Source organism: Photinus pyralis, unplaced genomic scaffold (assembly GCF_008802855.1).
Source record: "Photinus pyralis isolate 1611_PpyrPB1 unplaced genomic scaffold, Ppyr1.3 Ppyr1.4_LG2, whole genome shotgun sequence".
Taxonomy (NCBI): Eukaryota; Metazoa; Arthropoda; class Insecta; order Coleoptera; family Lampyridae; genus Photinus; species Photinus pyralis.
The window spans coordinates 13,545,042-13,564,449 of NW_022170403.1; the positions used below are offsets into that span (position 1 = coordinate 13,545,042).

A 19,408-nucleotide genomic window follows, 5' to 3' on the forward strand; every position below is an offset into this window, starting at 1 on the left:
AGACGCAGCATTATTTAATTAAAATTCCTTTTTAGCAACTGCAGGTTTACGATACGCACAGAGATTTACTACCTGGCGAGCCCGACTTTACTCCCTTTCCATCTGTGCTGGGAGAAGCAACCATCAGTTTAATTCGTATACTCCATTCATCTTCTGCTTGGGTTAAAGAGGTAATTATGATATAAATTGTGTATTGAGTAATCATGACAATAAAAATGATCTGATACTAGAAGAATAAAAAGGTGAATAAAGTTATTTGATCCCACAAATTGGTTAGCATGTATATCAATTTTCATTGTCTGTGTAAAAAAATTGGCGTGGTAGAATGGTAGGAAGACATTACATGTGATGTATATAATATTGATGCGATGATGCCTATAGGAGATTTTATGGGTATGCTGTGCCGTATAATTTCCAAAACGAATATGTTACTCTCATATTATATGCATTTACGAGGACATTACTTGTTAAAAAGTTTAAATAGAGAGTTTGTCATAATTAACCTCGCAGTTAGGTACCTATTAATATTTAAGTTTAGTGAATGAATTAATGAACTATTAGCATTGTTTATTCATTTATAGTTGTTCCGTTCCAATTAAGTGACTGATAAGTGCTGCCACATCACGTCGAATTTTGGTACTATCTGATTATTCAATTTGTTTGTGTATACTCTAATGTAAAGTAAAGAAATATAACTCCCGCGTCTTATACAAAATTTTTGTCATTTTTATATTCATCATTCAGACCACACAAAGCAATTGTTCCGTTGCAATAGTTTACACTATTATTATTTCCTGAGATGCTGTTTTTGAAAGTAAAATGTGCATAACTTTTACATACGACAACCAATTGGTCACAGATTTTGCACATGCCTTTAATGGTGCCAAGTTAAACTTTAGAAATTGGGGTTACACACATGTTCTACCCTTCATGGTATTCTAATGAAAGGTCTCATCGAAATAAATTTTATCTCTCATTGTATTCTAATTAAAGGTCTCAACGAAAGGCATTAATTTCTACCAACCATAGCCCTCCTCCTCGACCTCTGATCGTGATCGGGTATCGGGGAAGATGCTAATAAAAGGAAACTCTGGAATAAATTGAAACTGTTAAGCCTCTATTCGCATCCACAGTCAGTAATACCAGAGCATCTCAATAATCCTGAGGACATTAATACATTTTTTGTCAATCAAGTACCATGTATAACTCTCGCCAGGAAAGATTGCCGGTCACAGCACACCTTATATCGATCTACAATCTAAGTTTTTCTTAAGATGCGAGCGACTTCCGGAATAGGATTGTGCCAATGTTAAACGAAAAGTCTTTTTGTTCAACATTGACACGATACTATCCCAGAAGTCGCTCACATCTTTAGAAAAACATAGATTGTAGACCGGGATCAAGTGTTCTGTGACCTGCAACCTTTCCTGGCGAGAGGTTTATCAATATCCCATTAAAACAATTTCAATGTTATGATAATTTATCTAAAGGTATTCCGCCACTTCAATTTAGGATAGTTAGCGAAAATATGGTTTCTGATGTTATTCGAAGCATTAAAAGTAACGCTTTAGGGTCTGATGGAATCAATATAGAAATGCTTCGGTTGTGCTGCCCATATAAAATACCCTTCTTGACAAACATACTCAATAGTTATATTTTAGGGGGCATATATCCAGAAGCATGGAAGCATGCAAATTTGCCTATTCCAAAGGTTAAGGAAGCACACTCGTTTAACGATATGCGACCCATCAGTTTACTGCCTGCATGTTCCAAAATACTGGAAAAATTATTTACCAACAAATTTTTGAGCATGTAGAACAGTATAATTTATTACCAGAATGTCAGTCGGGGTTTAGGCCCAATCATAGCTGTACTATCGCATTACTCAACATAACAGATGATATCATATCGTCAACTGATAAAGGTAAACTAACTTTACTTGTTCTGCTAGTTTTCAGTTAGGCATTTGATTCAATCAGCCACAAATTACTTTTTGCTATATTACAATGCTGTGGATTTGCACCTAACTCAGTTGACTTAATATCGTCCTACTTAGATCATAGAACTCAAAAACGTTCTGAGGCCCACATCTTGTGAATAGGAGTTCCGCAAGGATCAATTCAAGGCCCACTATTATTTCAGATTTACACCTCTAAGTTCCCTAACAGCATCCACAACTGCAAAATTCAAATGTATGCTCATGACATTCAGCTCTATTACTCATTCGGTCCCGACGCTGTTCAAGAGAGTCTTAAGCAAGGTTTCAGAAGATCTAAATAATATTTTCGAAATTTCCACTAGTTATGGATTAATACTGAATGCTACTAAATCCGGTGCAATGATATTTGGTAATAAATCAAAATGTGAAATATGGAAACCAATAATAAATCTGAAGTTGAATGACATTTGCATTCCAGTGTTAGATAGAGCTAAAAACTTAGGACTAATAATGGATAATAACATGAGATATAAGGAATATTATATCAAAATGCGTGCAAAAATCTTACATGGGTCTTAAGCTTCTCTATCCCCATAGAACGACCTTGGCGATAAGTCTCTAGTTCTATCCCATTTTAACTTTCGTGATATAGTTTATGATCCACGTCTAGATGTTAATTCAAAAAATAAAATACAAAGGGTACAGAATTAGATTTATTTATGGGTTGCGTAAGACCGATCACATATCCCACAAACTCATTGATTGTCTCTGATTAAATCTGAATAACAGCCGTAAGCTTCATCCTACTACTTTTTACCATAAGTTAATTTTAACCAAAGTACCTCCTTATTTATCTAAAAAAATCACCTACCGCGGCGATGTGTAAAATTTGAACTTTTAAGGTAAAATAACCCTTCCCTCACACAGCACAACCTTTTTTGAGAGATCGTTTTCTTTTAATGTATATATGATTTACAATAGCTTACCCAATCGTTTTAAGGAGTTACCTCTGAAGTTTTTAATTGTAAATATAAAGATTTTTGTTTAATGAACAATGTACATTTGGAAGCTAAACTAGCTTGTCAGTACTAGATGGAATAACATATTCAGATAAATATTACTTTTTACAACGCGTTTTTCAGAAGAACATTTACCTGCGACTTTGATTTTGTTTGTACATATATATTGAAGTCAGATTGAAAAGCAGACGTTGATCTGAATCCGACGTTACGGTTTAAAACTGTAGTAGTTCACATTAAGCATTTATTTTTTTTTTTTCTATTTTTAATAATTTTTTTAAATCAATTTTTTACAATTCTCTTTAATTGCTTTTTTTTAATGGTAACTGTCTCATTTGTTATATGGCTACTGCAGTTATTCAATAAAGGCATATTATTATTATTATTATATTCCTTTACACGTCAAGAACGGATTGTCAGAAGAGGGTACTCACAAAGGGCGATTGAGACGTCTGCAAGAAATATATCCATTGGTGATATCAAAACAAAAGCGAGATCCCCATAGTGGCACTCGAAAAATGGACACTGTGTATATCATATTTCATTAGAGACCCGTCTGTAAATCACACGAGCGCCTCAGGTTTGAGGAACGGGTAATCTGAGTTCAGCCACCACTCCCTGTTCAGGAGAATAACTTTATAACTCTTCGGTTTTAGTGAGACAGCTTGGATCACATCCCTCATGTCCCACATGTACAGCCAAAAGCTCTTCTACATGCTCATAGACATGCAGTGGCCTTTTTGCTTATTCGCTCAATGTGCCCTTTCCAGGTAAGGCTGGAGTCGATGGTGACTTCCAAATATTTAACTGTCCTGTCAAGCCATCAAGATCCGCTCCCGTTCTGTTCATAAATGGAATAACCGCAGTCTTGTGCGGGTTAATGGAGCGGCCATGCCTATTTCACCACCTATCCACCTGTTTAAGAGCCTCCCTGCATGAGCTCTTTCATGGTGTTTGGAAACTTTCCAGTTGCGACGATCATGAGATCGTCCGCGTATCCCTGTGTACACGTTCCGTCTTCGTTCAGATTGGGGAGGAACCCGTCTAGCACCAGACACCGCAGCAGTGGGCCCAACACTCCACCCTACAGACATACATCCTGTAGTAATCGATGCGTTCATCTCCGTCGTCCCGATTGAGGATATAATGACCCTGCTTCCAAGCATGGCGGGGATCAATCTTGTGATCATTGCCAAAGCCTTCAGCAACCTCACTAATTGAATCGAATGTGGTGTTGATAAACGAACTTTCAACGCTCCCAGAGCTACTCCCCAGGTACTTTAAAGCTAGGGAGACTCTAAAGAGGTGCAACAAAGGCCCTTCTGCAAAAAAAAAACGGGAATATCCCGTTCAGTTCTACACTCTTAAATGGGCTGGATGTGTTGACCACCCATGTCAGAAATCCCTCGGTAACCACCTGGGCACCTATTTTCCTTACACCGATCCAGGGAGCTCCTTCTGGTGGGTCCGGAGTTATGTAGTCCCAAGAGCCTGGAATATGGGATTTTTTATTTATTGTTCCTGTCTTGTTATGGGCCCTCAACACGTTTTTGCCCAATTACTGAGTGACCTGCATAATGCTTTTTAGAGGTGCCCCTGTAGAAGGTCTTAAGTGGTTCTATACTACTTTGGTATTTACCTTACGAATTAGGAAAACTGCAGGAGTGTCAAAAATATGGTTTAACACATGTGCGATGCTAACTTTGTTATTTATGAGGATATTTAAATGAAACTATATGTAAACACTACGAATATAAGTAAAATTAACGACTTTTTCAAAATGTTGCTTTGCGCATGCATTTATGAATGCATTGAAATGAAATTTTATACATAAGCATTTGGAATAAAGATAAATGTAACATTAGTTGCAAAATTTGGTTTTGCGCATGCGCAATGCCAACTTTCTTATTTATGAAGGCATTTAAATGAAATTTATATGTCATAGGCATTTGGGATAAAGACAAATCTAAGACCAATTGAAAAATTTGGTTTTGCGCATGCGCAATGGCAACTTTCTTACTTATGAAAGCAGTTAAACGATATATCATACCTATGTAAGCACCTTGAATTAAACTAAAACTAATACCCGTTTCAAAATTACTGTTTACGCATGCTGTATGTTTTATTTATGAAGGTATTCAATGAAATTTGTAATGTAGACAGTGCGCAATGCGATTTACGAAAGCGTTTATAAAAAGTTCCATATGTAGACACCACTTCGAATAAAAGTAAAACTAATGCCCATTTCAAAATTTGTTTGTAGTTATATACGCTATTTTTCATTAAACTGATAAGACTTCGACGATAGGCGACTTATTTGAAAGAGAATGGGGTAAGGATCTCGTGCGTACCTATCAGTATTTTTTTCCCGGTCCTAGCATTAATATTATTAGGAGGAAAATACGCTCTCGTCATTTATGTTTGCATAATGACTTTTTAACTTGTTCTAAAAATGTACATGGTTACAACAGTGTATGACAATATGCGTGTTTCGCACACCCCTTTCCTTGTGAGTCATTTTGGAGTTTGTTAGTTTTACCTTTCTACATGTTAAGGTTCGGTAAATAAAAAAATACAAATCGTGACAAATTTTGGACTACAGCTATTCAATTTTTAGCCCATTTTGTATAGGATTAAAAAAGTTGTTTGGGTTTATTCGTTTAAATTTAGATAGGTGCTTCAAATCTGGTTTAAAAAGTACGCATTAATTTGTTTTCAATGCCTCATTGGATTTCTGAGTAGATGTGATATGATTGTGGAATGGAATTTGGAAGTAGTTTTATCTGGATATTCGCAAGTATATTATTTAAACAATTTAGTATAAATATCTTCAAAGGTACATATATTTATCATAGTGTAAACATCTTGTTTAAGTGCAACAAACAAAAAATTCAGTTGGATTATTTTTTTTTACTTTTAATTTATCTATTATTACTTGTTTGTGGGTGCGTCATTTGGACTACGTAATTTCGAAGCCTCAAAACCTAAACAGCCATTGGTTCCATTCTAAGAAAGATACAGAAGATATTTCACCTTTTCTGTCCAATTTTTTGTCATCACAATCAATACCCATCATGCTAAATTGCTGACAATTCTTAGTATTTTTATCATTTCTGGGAAAGAGAGAAATGTTTATGCTTATTTTGTAAAAAAAGTTGTCGCAGACAAAAAGGAGATATATCGATTTGTAAATATCTAACGGGTAAAACTACTTTCTAAATTACTTTACATAAAATTTTAAAAAAAATGTGTACTTACCTTACTAGAAAGTGCACAGTGCGCTATTTAGCACCTTGATATCTGCAATGAAATGGATTGAACAAACAAAAATCAAAATTAGGATAACTACTAATATATCAACAATTAAATATCCCCAAATTTGAAAAAAATTTACAATATCAATTGCAAGTATAAGTACAAGAACTAAAAATAGATCTTATAAAAAATTTGATTTATGCGTACAGGGTACGTCTTTGAAATACGTCTTTTGTGCTGACGCGATAGTAAAATGATAACGCTCTGTTATCTCATTCAGCCTACATACCGCAATATGAATGCTCAGATTTTTTTATGGTGAAGATACGCAACCAATAAATCATACTTGCAAGTGAAAGTGTGAGTTTCATTTTCTGAATGTAACGGTCTGGTGGAATAACTATAACTGAACAAACAATGCTATTAGTTTACCAAAATAAATCACAAAACGATGCAATGCAATCTAATTCAATTATTTATATACATGTAATCACATCTGATGATTGTTTTTGCCAGCATCAATAACTTGGATCTTTTGTTTGACACAATTTTTTTACCAATACGCCTATGTTTCATCACCTGATATTTACCACCATGTTAGCAACACAGCATTGTATATAGCCTCGCTGTAGAAGTAAATACACTAAAGCTCTAGCGGTTGGTTTTATAATTTAAAAATACCAACACAGGTATGCGCTATATAAATTAAAGTAGAATAGTTATTTATTTAACAAGAGTTCAATTTCGCGAATTGAGACTGAAGGTATTTTCACGAGGCGAAGCGGAGTCAAAATATCAGTCAAATGCGCGATATAACTTCGCGCTATATACAATATTTTTACTACAACTGAACCGATTGTTAATTTAATTTGCTGTTTAGGTTCAACTTTGCCTCGTGCGCGAAATACTTTTTTTCTCTGTTGGCGGTTTCGCGCACATTGTCATGAGCAACCTTACCTACTTATTAATTAACCGTTTAAAAATCGAGTACTTCGTGTTTCGAAATTCGCCAGAAAATGACAGGTTTTTTGACAGTTGCAGAAAATTAGCATTTATATATCAAGAGAGCAAGGTATATAATTTCCTCGCGGAGGGTCGTAATTAGCCAAAGGGACGTAATTATACTTTGCTCTCTGGTGTACAGTGTGTCCCAGATCGGGTGGGATTGCATGGGTAACTTTCTTATTATTAAAGATAGAGAATTGGTTAAATGGACAATGTTTTGCAGATTTAAATGCTTATTTAAAATTTCCTTATGGAAATTCAAAATGTCGCATAGCTTCGATGTAAATTAAAAAAAAACTAAAATTGGTCATTTCCTTGAATGTCATATCATCGAAAATATAAGAGGTATAAAAAAAGTTTTATATAAAAGTTACTCTCTTTGATACGCTTAATTTAGAATTGATGTCAAAAAAATTCAAGATGACTACTTTTGAGGAACATTTACCAACTTCCTAAAGTTAAATAGGCGCCATATTGAATTTTTAGATTAGTTCATAGATTTTTAATTCTCTTTTCGACGGGCTATCATAGCATAAGATTGAAAATAAGATACCATCAGTTATATCAACGGTTTTTATATTTTAATCAAGTAGTCTGTGATGAATTAAAAAAAACAAAACAAAATCTATTCGAGGCAACAAAACAATGAAAATAATTACATCAGATGTTTAATATAACAGGGGCGCACTCATGGGAGTTTGGGCGTTACAACTCCCTCCGAAATTTTGACTTTTATGACATCACTTATTGATTATCTTATTATCCATACTTACATACCTACAAAATGATGGTATAACTACAAACTATCCCCTCGGAAAAATGTCATGCCATTATCCTGTTAAACACATTTCAAGACACTTCACTTTATTTTATACAATGTATTACCATTGATATATTGGCCCATATGAATAAAAGGAAGCAAATGCTTATACTTGCAAAATTCAAAGTAAATACTCGTAATTGCTCCTTCACACTGGGCGATTTAGCAGCGCTGCTGAGCAGCAGGACAGGACGCAGTGCAGCGCTGCTAAACCATGCTAAACAGACCAGTATGAAGGGACAGTTACGAGTATTTACTTTGAATTTTGTAAGTATAAGCATTTGCTTCCTTTTATTCATACGGCCCATTGTCCCAGGTCACATTTTGTAGGTGGTTTATCCGCAAGAATATCGAAACTAACAGGATGAATCTTATTTTTCTAATGAACATTACTCGTCACAGGGAAACCTATATGTTGTAGTTTTACGTCAATGTGTTTTATGGCATAATGGGAATGGATGTAATTGGACCGGTAATCTTCGATGGAACTTTAACTGCTCACAATAATTTACAAATTCCCCAATAAACTTCCTTAAAGGGTTTTCTAGAGTCTACACAACGTATATTTCGCAGAAAGGGTTGGTTTATGGTACCTACCAACAATAGCTGGCTACCCAGGTCACAATTCACGAATTGTGTACATTGTACATTAAAGAATAAAGTATGTGGAAGTAGCTACAATTATAATAATAATAATAACGTACACAACTGCGCAAAGTCGTTGTAAAGGCGTGTTATAGCATCAATGGCAACACGTTGCCTAAAGTAAACTGTCTTGAAGTGTGCTTCACTAATAATGGCCAGTATTTTAAACATCTGATGTAATTATTTTCATTGTTTTGTTGCCTCGAATAAATTTTTTTTTAATTAATCACAGCCTACTTGATTAAAATATAAAAATCGTTGATATAACTGGTATCTTATTTTCAATCTTATGCTATGATAGCTCCTTGAAAAGAGAATTAAAAAATCTATCAAATAAATTAAACAAATATAGCAAACGAGGTCCTGGGTATGGCTATAGCATTGTTTAAATACTTTATAGTTAAACAACCATATGGAAATATTACTTGAACGAAATAAGTAGTTCTGGTCTAGAAAATCCAGTTGGCCTTACTATCGTGGTCTAAATAAGTAGTGACAGTTTACGACGAAAGGTTGCGCTTTATCATTACAGACTTTTTAGTAAGGCCTGCTAAAATCATCAACAGATGGCTCTCCTTCAATGTAACCCGATCGGCTACACAGAGTAACTGAGGCGACGTTGAGCAAGAATGCAAGTTGTAACTCGATACGGCTACGATTATACTATATAAACAAAACGCTGATGTATAGTTCGACAGCAAATTCCTTTTACTTTCCTGTTAAGAGAAAGAGTCACATATTTTATTTAATCTTTATTTGAAGCTCTAAAGTAAAGACCGTTTTTTTTCACTGCGCTTATAATAATTAAATTACGTACTTGTTTTTACCTATTGTGTGTTTAAGGGAATTCGCATTTATAATAATTTTTGTTGCGTTCAAACAAGATAAATTACGATAATTAAAATCTGGTAGTAAATTTTGCTTTAAGTTTGTATTAAAAAAAAGCATGCGACGGTGCAGTAAATACACTCTGATTTCAAGTCCCTACAATACAATCCCTGTAAAAGGTAAATCGTTTTTTTTGACGTAATGTGGATTATTCACATTTAACGATCCTCGAGATCGTTTATAATTTTGTATTGCTGTCTGTCTGTCTGTCAGTGTGCACGATAACTTTGTTTAAAAACGTCCCATATCCCTTTGAAAATTTTAACACAAATCAGAAAGGTCGTTATTGTTTTTCAGATACGTAGAGGTAGACTATCGAGCAAAAACAATTTCGAAGATCGTTCGGTATTCATTTGTATGGGAGTTTACCCAGAATATATGGATTTTATTATAAAGTCTTTAAACAATGCTATTATTAGAAGTCGAAAAAAAGCTGAATTCAATTGAAATGTATTTCGTTACCTTTATACCTATTATTATTTGTTCAAAACTCTAAATTACACTAATTTATTAAGGATCTTCAGAGCCTTTATAGTTTTGTATTGTCCGTCCGTCCGTGTGCACTATACCTCTTTTTAAAAGTGACCGATCATGTTGAAATGGCGTACGAGTAGATACTTTGGACATTAAGGTCGTATCGAGGGTCGGACGCTATTGATTTTCAGGAAGCTGGCTCAACAGGAACAAAGTTATAGGACTTCGAGTGAAACGGGAACAGGAAACACTGTGGGCTCAGTATAATAGAAATCAACATATTTTCATTGCCTAGGTCATGTATCGAGTTCGGATTGTCGCTAGATTATTCCCTGACACTTAGATGTGTAACAATTCAATATTCTTCTCTGTGGTTTAGGTCAAAAGTGTTAGAGCAAAATGTACCCAAAATTAGTCTTCTCACATGAATTTAGAGTTGTAAAAGCTTTCAATGCCGGAAACATGAATTTGATGTATTTTTATTGACCATATGTATTATGATCAAAACATGTCAAAAGATTATTCATGCACCAAGATAGTTGGGAAAAAGACCAACAGCATTATCTTGATACCCAAGCCATGCATTTGATACTTTTTTGTTGACCATATGTATTCTGATCAAATCATGTCAAAATCGTTATTCATGCACCAGGATCGTTGGGAAATAGACCAAGAGCATTATTATGATGCTCTAGATTCGAATTTATTTATTAGTATTTTGCAAGGTTGAAATAAATGGACGTTAAAAAAGTGGTGGACCGAGCTAAGGATCCTTCAATATTTAGCACTAATCCTTGAAATCGATTGGCGAAGGATTAACGTCGCTGTTTCTTTTCGTTTTCGAGTTTAGACGAGGAACAGATGGATATACGAACGAACAGACGGGCGGACAAAACCATCACATAAGGGCAATTTCTTTTGAAAAATTCCTTTAAAAGGTAACCGTATATATGCGTTAGGTCCACTTGTACGTTTTGCCATCATTTTCTGGAATATAATTACCAGTGGTTAGAAAAACAGTTGTGACATGGCTATTGAAGTAAACAACATGCAAAAACCATATCTGTTTGGGCAGCAAAGCTAGGTCTTCAGCTTTCAGTTGAAGAGAGTAATGAGCTTTCATTTATCAGAAATGAAAAAAGTTGCATCGTTTTTCTGTGAATACGAGATTATCAAAGAAACAATGCTTGTTTTGTCTTACAAATTTTTTGCATTTATACAGAAAAATTGCACATAGGTTCCTTCTTCTGTACAAATAGTAATTTAGAGACATTTCCATTGTCCATCGTCACTGCAGTCCGCACTTTGTCCGCGTAAAATAGCTTCGGCACCAATGAATCCCGTCGCACCTGGCAACACTTTGCAGTAGCTGTAGGAAAATGGTGAGGGCTGTTTTTCTTAAGTGATAATCTTTTTTGTAACTTGCATACAAACAAATAGTTATGCTCTCATCATGCACAGTTAATAAATAATAAGTAAGTAAGTAACTGTAATTTCATTTTTGCATGCAACGGCAACTAATACAAAAGAATGCAAGTACATAATCACTAAAATTTCTACCAAAATGATGGTGGTTTAAATTCAAAGATATTTTGAAAAAAAAGAATTAGCTAAGTAAACTTGGCAAAATGGAACTTTATTACTGAAACGGGAAACGTATGCAGTCTTTTATTAAAGGGATAATCGTCTCGTGGCATACATTGTAAGATAGCTGTAACTTGATATACCATTATTCAAAACAATGATACCTTATATATCTGCTCACCAACACCGACATTCCTCTAATGTTTTTATACTTTATCCTTGTTTATAAAGGAATGCGTAAAGTTGTGATCCTCAACTTTTTTAACGTACTTTTGTTTGTTATTAATAGAGTACACTACTTGGCGGATGCAAAATGCGGAAGGTACAGCTGTGTCAAAAGAAATATAACGGCAAGTATTTTTACATTGGATCTGTTCAACTATAAAGTATTTAAACAATGGCTATAGCATGTGCAAAACCAAATTTTAAACCTGATGTTAGTTTTGCTTTTATTTAAAGTGTATATGTATGAAATTTCATTTGAATGCCTCCATAAATAAGCTGCGCATGCGCAAAACCAAATGTTGAAACTGATGTTAAATTTTCTTTTATTCCAAGTGGTTATGTACCAAATTTAATTTAAATCCCCCTATAAATCAGAAAGTTGGCACTGCGCATGCGCAAAACGAAATTTTGAAACTGGCGTAAAATTTGGTTTTATTCCAAGTGTCTATGTATCAAATTTTATTTAATTGTCTCCATAAATAAGAAAGTTGGCACTGCGCATGCGCAAAACCAAATTTTGAAACTGCGTTAAATTTGCTTTTATTCCAAGTGGCTATGTATCAAATTTCATTTAAATACCTTCATAAATAAGAAAGTTTGCAATTCGGTCTGCAAGTGGTCGAGATGCGCAAAGGGCACTGTGAATGCTGATCGATTAGGCTCAACTTTTGGAATTGTGTTTTATATGGATAAAGCCATGCGCATATTGAATTTCATGCAATTCGGTTCATAACTAACGGAGATAAAGGGCCTACTTTATTTTTTTTGGCTACATTGCCAATTCACGAACTCCGATCTACAAATTTGATAAAGCATCCACCTGCAAAATTTCATCGTAATCGATCCATTCGTTTATGAGTTATCGTGCTAACGGACGGACGGACGGACAGACGCCACAAAATTAGAAACTCGCTAGGAGCTCGTTAATAATAAGGAAGTTACCCATGCAATCCCACGCGATCTGGGACACACTGTTAGCTGGTTTTGTCTTGGCGTTCATCAATTCAACCATTAAATCGTTTTCGTTTAAAGAAAACAGAGTAGCTACCCGCTTGGAGATAATTAGTTAACGGACATCAATTTACTCGCGATCGCCCATTGTTATCTAGCAACCAACTGTCAATACTAACAATTAATTGGCAATTAATTTCAAGCTTTCAATTGCGCATTTAAAGTAACCTGAGTAGTTTGGAAATCTTTTAATAGCGAGTTAGCCGTGAAGAAAGATATGGACATCAAATACCCAAAATTAACTACATTTCTGAAATGCCAGAATGTGGGTTACAGACCAACGCATTTGCGTTTCCATGGAAATTACTTTAACTCCCTTAGGGAGTTTTTGATTACTTTACCTCCCGCAAAAAGTAAACGTACACTTTGTTCCCGCAAATGAGAGAGGCCTCAAACTGTCTCAAGTGAGTCTGAACTTGAACTTTCGGCGTACCGATACTCTCACACGTTTCGGCGGCTTCTTTGCGGGACAGTTGTGGAACAGCAAGTAGATCTTGTGCTATCAAAGATGACACAAAACTCATTTCGGATTCTTCAGTTAATACCATAAATTGTATCATATGAATTTTATCTTGGACACCCTGTATCTCATCTTGAATTTTACCTTTTACTTCCTGTGGACCCGCTTCGATTTTGGATTGTTGACCGGCTTTTGTTTGAGCTTGACCAGTTTCGAAATTAGCTTCCATGATTTGTTGACCAGTTTTCATTTCATCTTGACCGACTTTCATTTCTTGCATCAACTGCAGCAGTTGTTTCATTTTTTCAGACTTAGATCTGATCACTATTGGCATAAACTTTCACTGATTGTCCACTTAACACAACCTGATTCTTGTAGACCAAGAGATAATGACAGATTTTGTGCGATGATTAGTAAACGTCTGTCAACGCAATTTTCTCTTTACATAAGTTAGAACTAGCGTATAAAAGTATATCATACGTCTGTTGAGTGGTCGGTTCTATTTTTAAGAAATTTTTCAAATTCTCATCGCAAAAAATCTGCCATTATCTCTCGGTCTATTGACACCAGTGTAATGTAAACTTTATTACGTTTTAACTAACAATAAATTTATAAGTCTTAAAATGGATTAATTTATAACAGCAATTATTATTTGTCACTTACAATTATAACATAACACAAGCGTATTGAAGTTGGAACTGCCCAGCAATACTCTACAATTTGCTTATATCGTAAACAACAATTGTTCTATAAGAATGTTTTTAGAACGCTTTGGAATGTTCTTGAATATATGTCATTTTTCCTGGTAGGATTGCGTCACATCCGCCTTCGCTCTTTACCGCCGATGATAATCTTTCATGGCGCCTGGATGCCTACCAAAATTTCTGGAATATTCGCTACAGTATGTCTTGAAAAGTATAGCTTCGGTTCTTTTTTAGGTGAACTCGTGCATTATAGAACGCCTAAATCAAATTGAAGATTTACTTCAAAACATTACCACTTCATCACCAAATGATTGTTTATCGAATACGGAAAGTGATCCTGAAGACTATTTTAATAGTAAAAAACTTTGCAACGTCATTTGGCCAGCTTTAGCCATTATTGGCGGTGAGTGTGGCAACATTTTTGTTTCGTTTGCAACTAATCTTAACTGAGGCATACAACAACTAGTTCGGCATGTTTTAGGAATTGACCGAGGTTTGCGAATGGGTGGTTTATGTCAGCACAAAAATACAGGTCGCAAAGCTGTGATACTTGGTATCGTAAAAAGAGGCATAACAATGGTGAAAGTTCAATGGATTCCTGAGAACGAAGTGTCCGACATCTCAGCAGCTTTACTAGTTCATTTGGAATCCGAACCGTTCGATTGTTCCAAATTAACAGGTAGCTAAACCGTATTCTTGGGCATATGCTCGTCAATTTCCCACCTTAGGTATATCAACGGAAATATTGAGAAATATTGCTCGTCTTAGTGGGATCATTGAAGAAATTAAGTTACCCACGATTACATTAACACAAGCCGAAGAAAATTTGCTAAAACCAGAAAATTCGCAGATGGAACATTTCGAGGCTTGGGGCGGAGATGAATGGCGTTCTAATTCAGACACTCAAGTTCAAGATAAGGGTAATGTTACAAAGACTGTTGAGTCAATAACAAATGATATTGTATCAAAAATTATGTGTGAGGTTAAAAAAGTGAGCGCTGAAAGGATCGCCACTCAAAAAACATCTACCGTTAATACCGCATATGAGGAGGCACAGAGACAGGCAGTTCGACAAGATGCCAAACAACTTAGACTCAAACTTTTAAATATTGAAGGAATTTGTTTACGATTGTCAATACTTCAGTTTTCTTCCTTGAAAGTGTTAAATGTGCTACTTACATCGGGTAAATATTTAGATGCACTGCTTGCCAACGTTCAACTTAATAAACGAGATAGCAAGAGCAGTGAAACAGAAGATAAATTTGAAGATGAGAATTTATGTAGTTCTGTTAAGGAAATAATGTGTAGTCTAGTAAGTAAAGGAACATCACGGTGTAAATTAAAAAATATCGCTAATATGATGGAATTTGAACGGGCTGAAAGCGTTTTACATTATAATTATGTCAAGTGTTGTTCTGAGGATGATATTGATCGTGATCAATTTGCTCAAAGCGATACGTCGACTAAGGAATGTTTCAGTCTTAGCTCATCAAGCAGGCCCAATCTTCCATCTAGCTCCGCATGTACCAGTTCAACACTGACCCACGGTCAAATACCTATAATCTTCTCAAGGCCTCTTATGAATTGTTATGAGCACACCAATTCCACTTCTCGATCAGGTTTGTATTACTGATTAATTTAAATTCCCATAAGTAATAGTACCAGTTCAAGCTCGTAGAGGTCGAGCCCGAGGACGGGGGCGAGTGTGGTCTGGCAATGTAGTGCCAACTGTTGGTTGGTTAGAATCCCAAGCGGACCATTTGTCTCCTCTTCCTCCACCAGTAGCGGCACCATTATTGGAAATGGGTTTTACTCTAAAGCATATTTTAAAAGCTGTGCAATCGACGAGAAGCTCTGCCGAAGTCAGTGCTCACAACATAAATGCGCTTGCGACATGGATGATTGACCATCCTTATATTGAAGATGGAGCTACTGGAAACGTTGAGCTTATCACTGATACGACCAGATTATCTACAGAAAGCGACGCTTCTAATTCTTATGAAGTGAACAGAAACTCTAGATTTTTACCTACATCAGATGTGCATCGTGTGCAGGTAAGTAAATACGTTTTCTATACCTTTGGTTTAGTTTGCAACCGTAAATATGACGATAAAGGGGCTTTTTTCTCTAAGGGACATAACCTACTGCAAAATCTGAGCCAATCTCAAACAAAGATTTTGACAGTTTTTTTAAGTAAATGTCAAACTTCAGTTGGTAATGGTCTTCGATCATACATATTAACATGGACGGAGCATGCAGTTACACTATATCGCCAACATGTTCTGATTCAAGAGTTCATATTTATTATTTAGGGTAAAAAAGGTTCTCACTCAATACATGAATAAATACATCTTTATAGGACAATTTACTATTACAGAACTGTATTAAAAGTTTAGTTTCATATATAACCATGTAAAGTCAAGCAAGGTTAAACAACAAAAACAGCTGTTTGCGAATATACGATCTCAAGCGGTCAAACGTCCTTACAATCGCCATAGAGTAAACAACGTTTAGAGATGCCACGGGATAGGGAATGTGGGTTTATAACAATTATGGCCTTGCAATGCTGCTATCTAGTGACAAATGCTGGTTGCTGTATTCGAATCTGTTATATCTGTCTATAAGAGCCTTTAAAAAGAGCTTAAGATATTTCAAAGCTGAGCTTTAAATGAAATTACGTCATCATTCGTGAAAGTTGCAACTGCAACTGTACTCTAGTGTAGGTAGTAATTCGCAACCGCTACATATTCATAGTATGAGTAAGTTCATTCACAACGAGGTACCAGCTGCTTTCATTCCGTTTATCTAAAAATAACCTTATCATAAAGATATTATTAAGTTGGATTATATCCAGCGTTAAGAACACCGTACACCTTAAAAAAATGTTAAAAAGTTGAGAGAAAAAACTTTCACTTGTAAAGGAAATAAAACTTGCAATTTGATGAGTTACTCGATTCATAGAGGTATGAACATATGGGCACAGAAAGAATATATCTGTGGTATCGGGTATGGTATATCGTTGGATTCGTCTTGACACAGAATACAAATGGGAACGCTACCAATTACCAAACAGTCATATTTACTTCGTTAATTATGTGTAACAAACACTTTTTAAATCGTTCTGTTATACAATTTTTCATGGATTATTCCATAACCAACGACTAATTACCCAAAAATCCATATTTTACCAAAATGTCTTATTTATTTCCATATTAGTCCAGGCCACTGTGGTATAGACCACCGTATACCACCGTGGTCCAGGCTAAATACCTAGCTGCTAAAATAATTTTTTTCAAAAAAAATTAGTTATGGGGCAAAACCGGGGAAATTGGGGAAAAATAATTAAAACAGCTGAATTTTTCCGCGGGTGAAATCCTGGGGGTTGAAAGGGGTGAAAGTGGTATTTCGCAAATTGTGGCAAAACTATTAATTTTAGACGAAAATGGTCAATGCAAAAGTTATAGAGAATAAAAAAATGAACAACTTTTGTATCTGCACTATTTTCACATAACCTCCAATTTTTTTCTAGAAAAACCGGGAAAAGTGTTTTTTTCGTTTTTAATTTTTATTTTTGCGAAAAAAAGGTTTGAAATTTGGAGGAAACATAGCGTGTTTTATTATAAAAAAGGAGAGATTTTTGGGACCGTAAAGTTGAACCGTTTCCGAGATCTCACGCAATTTCTGAAAAAACCACCTCTTTTTCAAGGAGATGAAAAATCTATTTTTTTCATCGTACACAGTTGCTCCAGGTACCAAAATTTTCGTAAGGACTTATTACTATTTTATTAATCAAAAATAAAAAATATTATTCCAATAGAAAAATTTCAAGAAAAGCGGCAAAAACTGGGGGAACAGTTTTAAGAGATACACAGTTTTGTGACATAGTATACCTAGCTTTTTTGGCAACTAACTAACGTATTCGATCCGCGCTAATAAAGAGTTTTTGAAATCTGTCTTCTCTCTCCTCTTTAATGTTGCTAAAATATTTTCTTTTGTTTCCTAGTTATTCATTCGACTGAACTTACCTTCATAACATTTACGAAACAGTGTTATCGCTTTTACATGAAATTAAACAAAGCGCTGTTGCCAACAAACATCTCTTACACCTGAACAACTTGTTTTTATTCACTAACTCTTCTTCCTGACTGTTTTACACCTGATGCGATTGCGCTTGGCCTGTTGATCGTTAATTTACAGGAATTATGAATAAAATCCTCATGAAGTTTATTCCAGGGGATTATATCTCAAATCATTTTTGCCACAAATTGTCAATTACCACTTTCCACCCCTTTCAACCCCCGGGATTTCACCCGCGGAAAAATTCAGCTGTTTTATAATTATTTTTCCCCAATTTCTAATCATTTACATCATTATACATATTACAATAAATCACAGTCGCGCAGGCCTTGGTTGGAGGTATTCGTTGACGTGATAGTATGGATTGTTTGTGAAATTGTGAAAAATTCACCGACTTGACTTTTAAATTTTTTGGCCGACGTAGATGTCTGCAATTCTTGTGGAAGATGGTAGAACAGTTTGATCGCCAAGCACCAGAGAGAATCCTCGAATAGTGTGATGTGATACAAAGTCGCACGGAATTGCAGAATTTTATGCTGACTATTAACAAAACCCTTAGTAATTTTTTCTCAGCTTTCTAATGGTGCTAACTTAAAATTTTCATGACTTGTGGGTTTCGACTATATCACATCAACTTTCTTCTGTCTTACGGACGCCACATTGGATTTTTACGTCACTCGATCGAGAACAAATTACAATGTGATCCAGTGATGGACATTTCCAGTAGGTAATTCCGTATTATTCCGGTTTAGTAGGTGGTGGTTGAACCTTGCACATATCAAAATAGACTCTTAATAGAATTTAATAGATCGCTAACCGTAGATTTTCCTTTGATAAAGCAATGATGCAATGCATAGAGAATATCAAATTTCTCAAAGCAGCTAACAAGTCGCGTAACCTTGCATTTTTCGAAAAATTTGGGAAAAACGGAAACTATTAATAAAATAGGTTGATAGTTTTTTAGACACCCATATCCACAAATGCCCTACCAAAGAGACATCGCGTTTTAATTATTGTGCAACTATGCAACTAAAAAGATTTAGCGTAGATTGCCGGATGAGGTCAAATTAAATTCTGTGGTAATCAAATCAAAATATGTATAGGAAAGTACAGTAGGTTATTACGCAAACGTCAATACACCCCGATTTCAGGCAATTTTGCCGAATATTGCAAATATCTGGGTCCAATTAATAAACATTTATGCCCCCCCCCCCATTATGTAACTGGGTATTTAAACATGTGTTCATTCAATAATATAACCCTTTTTAGTGCATTTCCACAAAAATAAAATAAAAATGCGCT

General features: G+C 35.2%; 1 protein-coding gene across 4 annotated transcripts in view; it reads left to right on the plus strand.

Annotated features, from left to right (window-relative positions):
• LOC116164422 (probable E3 ubiquitin-protein ligase HERC1) overlaps window positions 1-19,408 on the plus strand; it is a 52,224-nt gene that overhangs the window by 24,883 nt on the left and 7,933 nt on the right. For 3 of the 4 annotated variants that reach the window (XM_031478604.1, XM_031478606.1, XM_031478607.1), the window contains exons 9-13: window positions 36-170; window positions 14,264-14,432; window positions 14,511-14,708; window positions 14,758-15,648; window positions 15,695-16,083. In XM_031478604.1, coding sequence (XP_031334464.1) covers window positions 36-170; window positions 14,264-14,432; window positions 14,511-14,708; window positions 14,758-15,648; window positions 15,695-16,083 — 1,782 coding nt within the window. The remainder of the gene's footprint in view (window positions 1-35; window positions 171-14,263; window positions 14,433-14,510; window positions 14,709-14,757; window positions 15,649-15,694; window positions 16,084-19,408) is intronic. The other variant, XM_031478605.1, reaches the window with a different exon arrangement.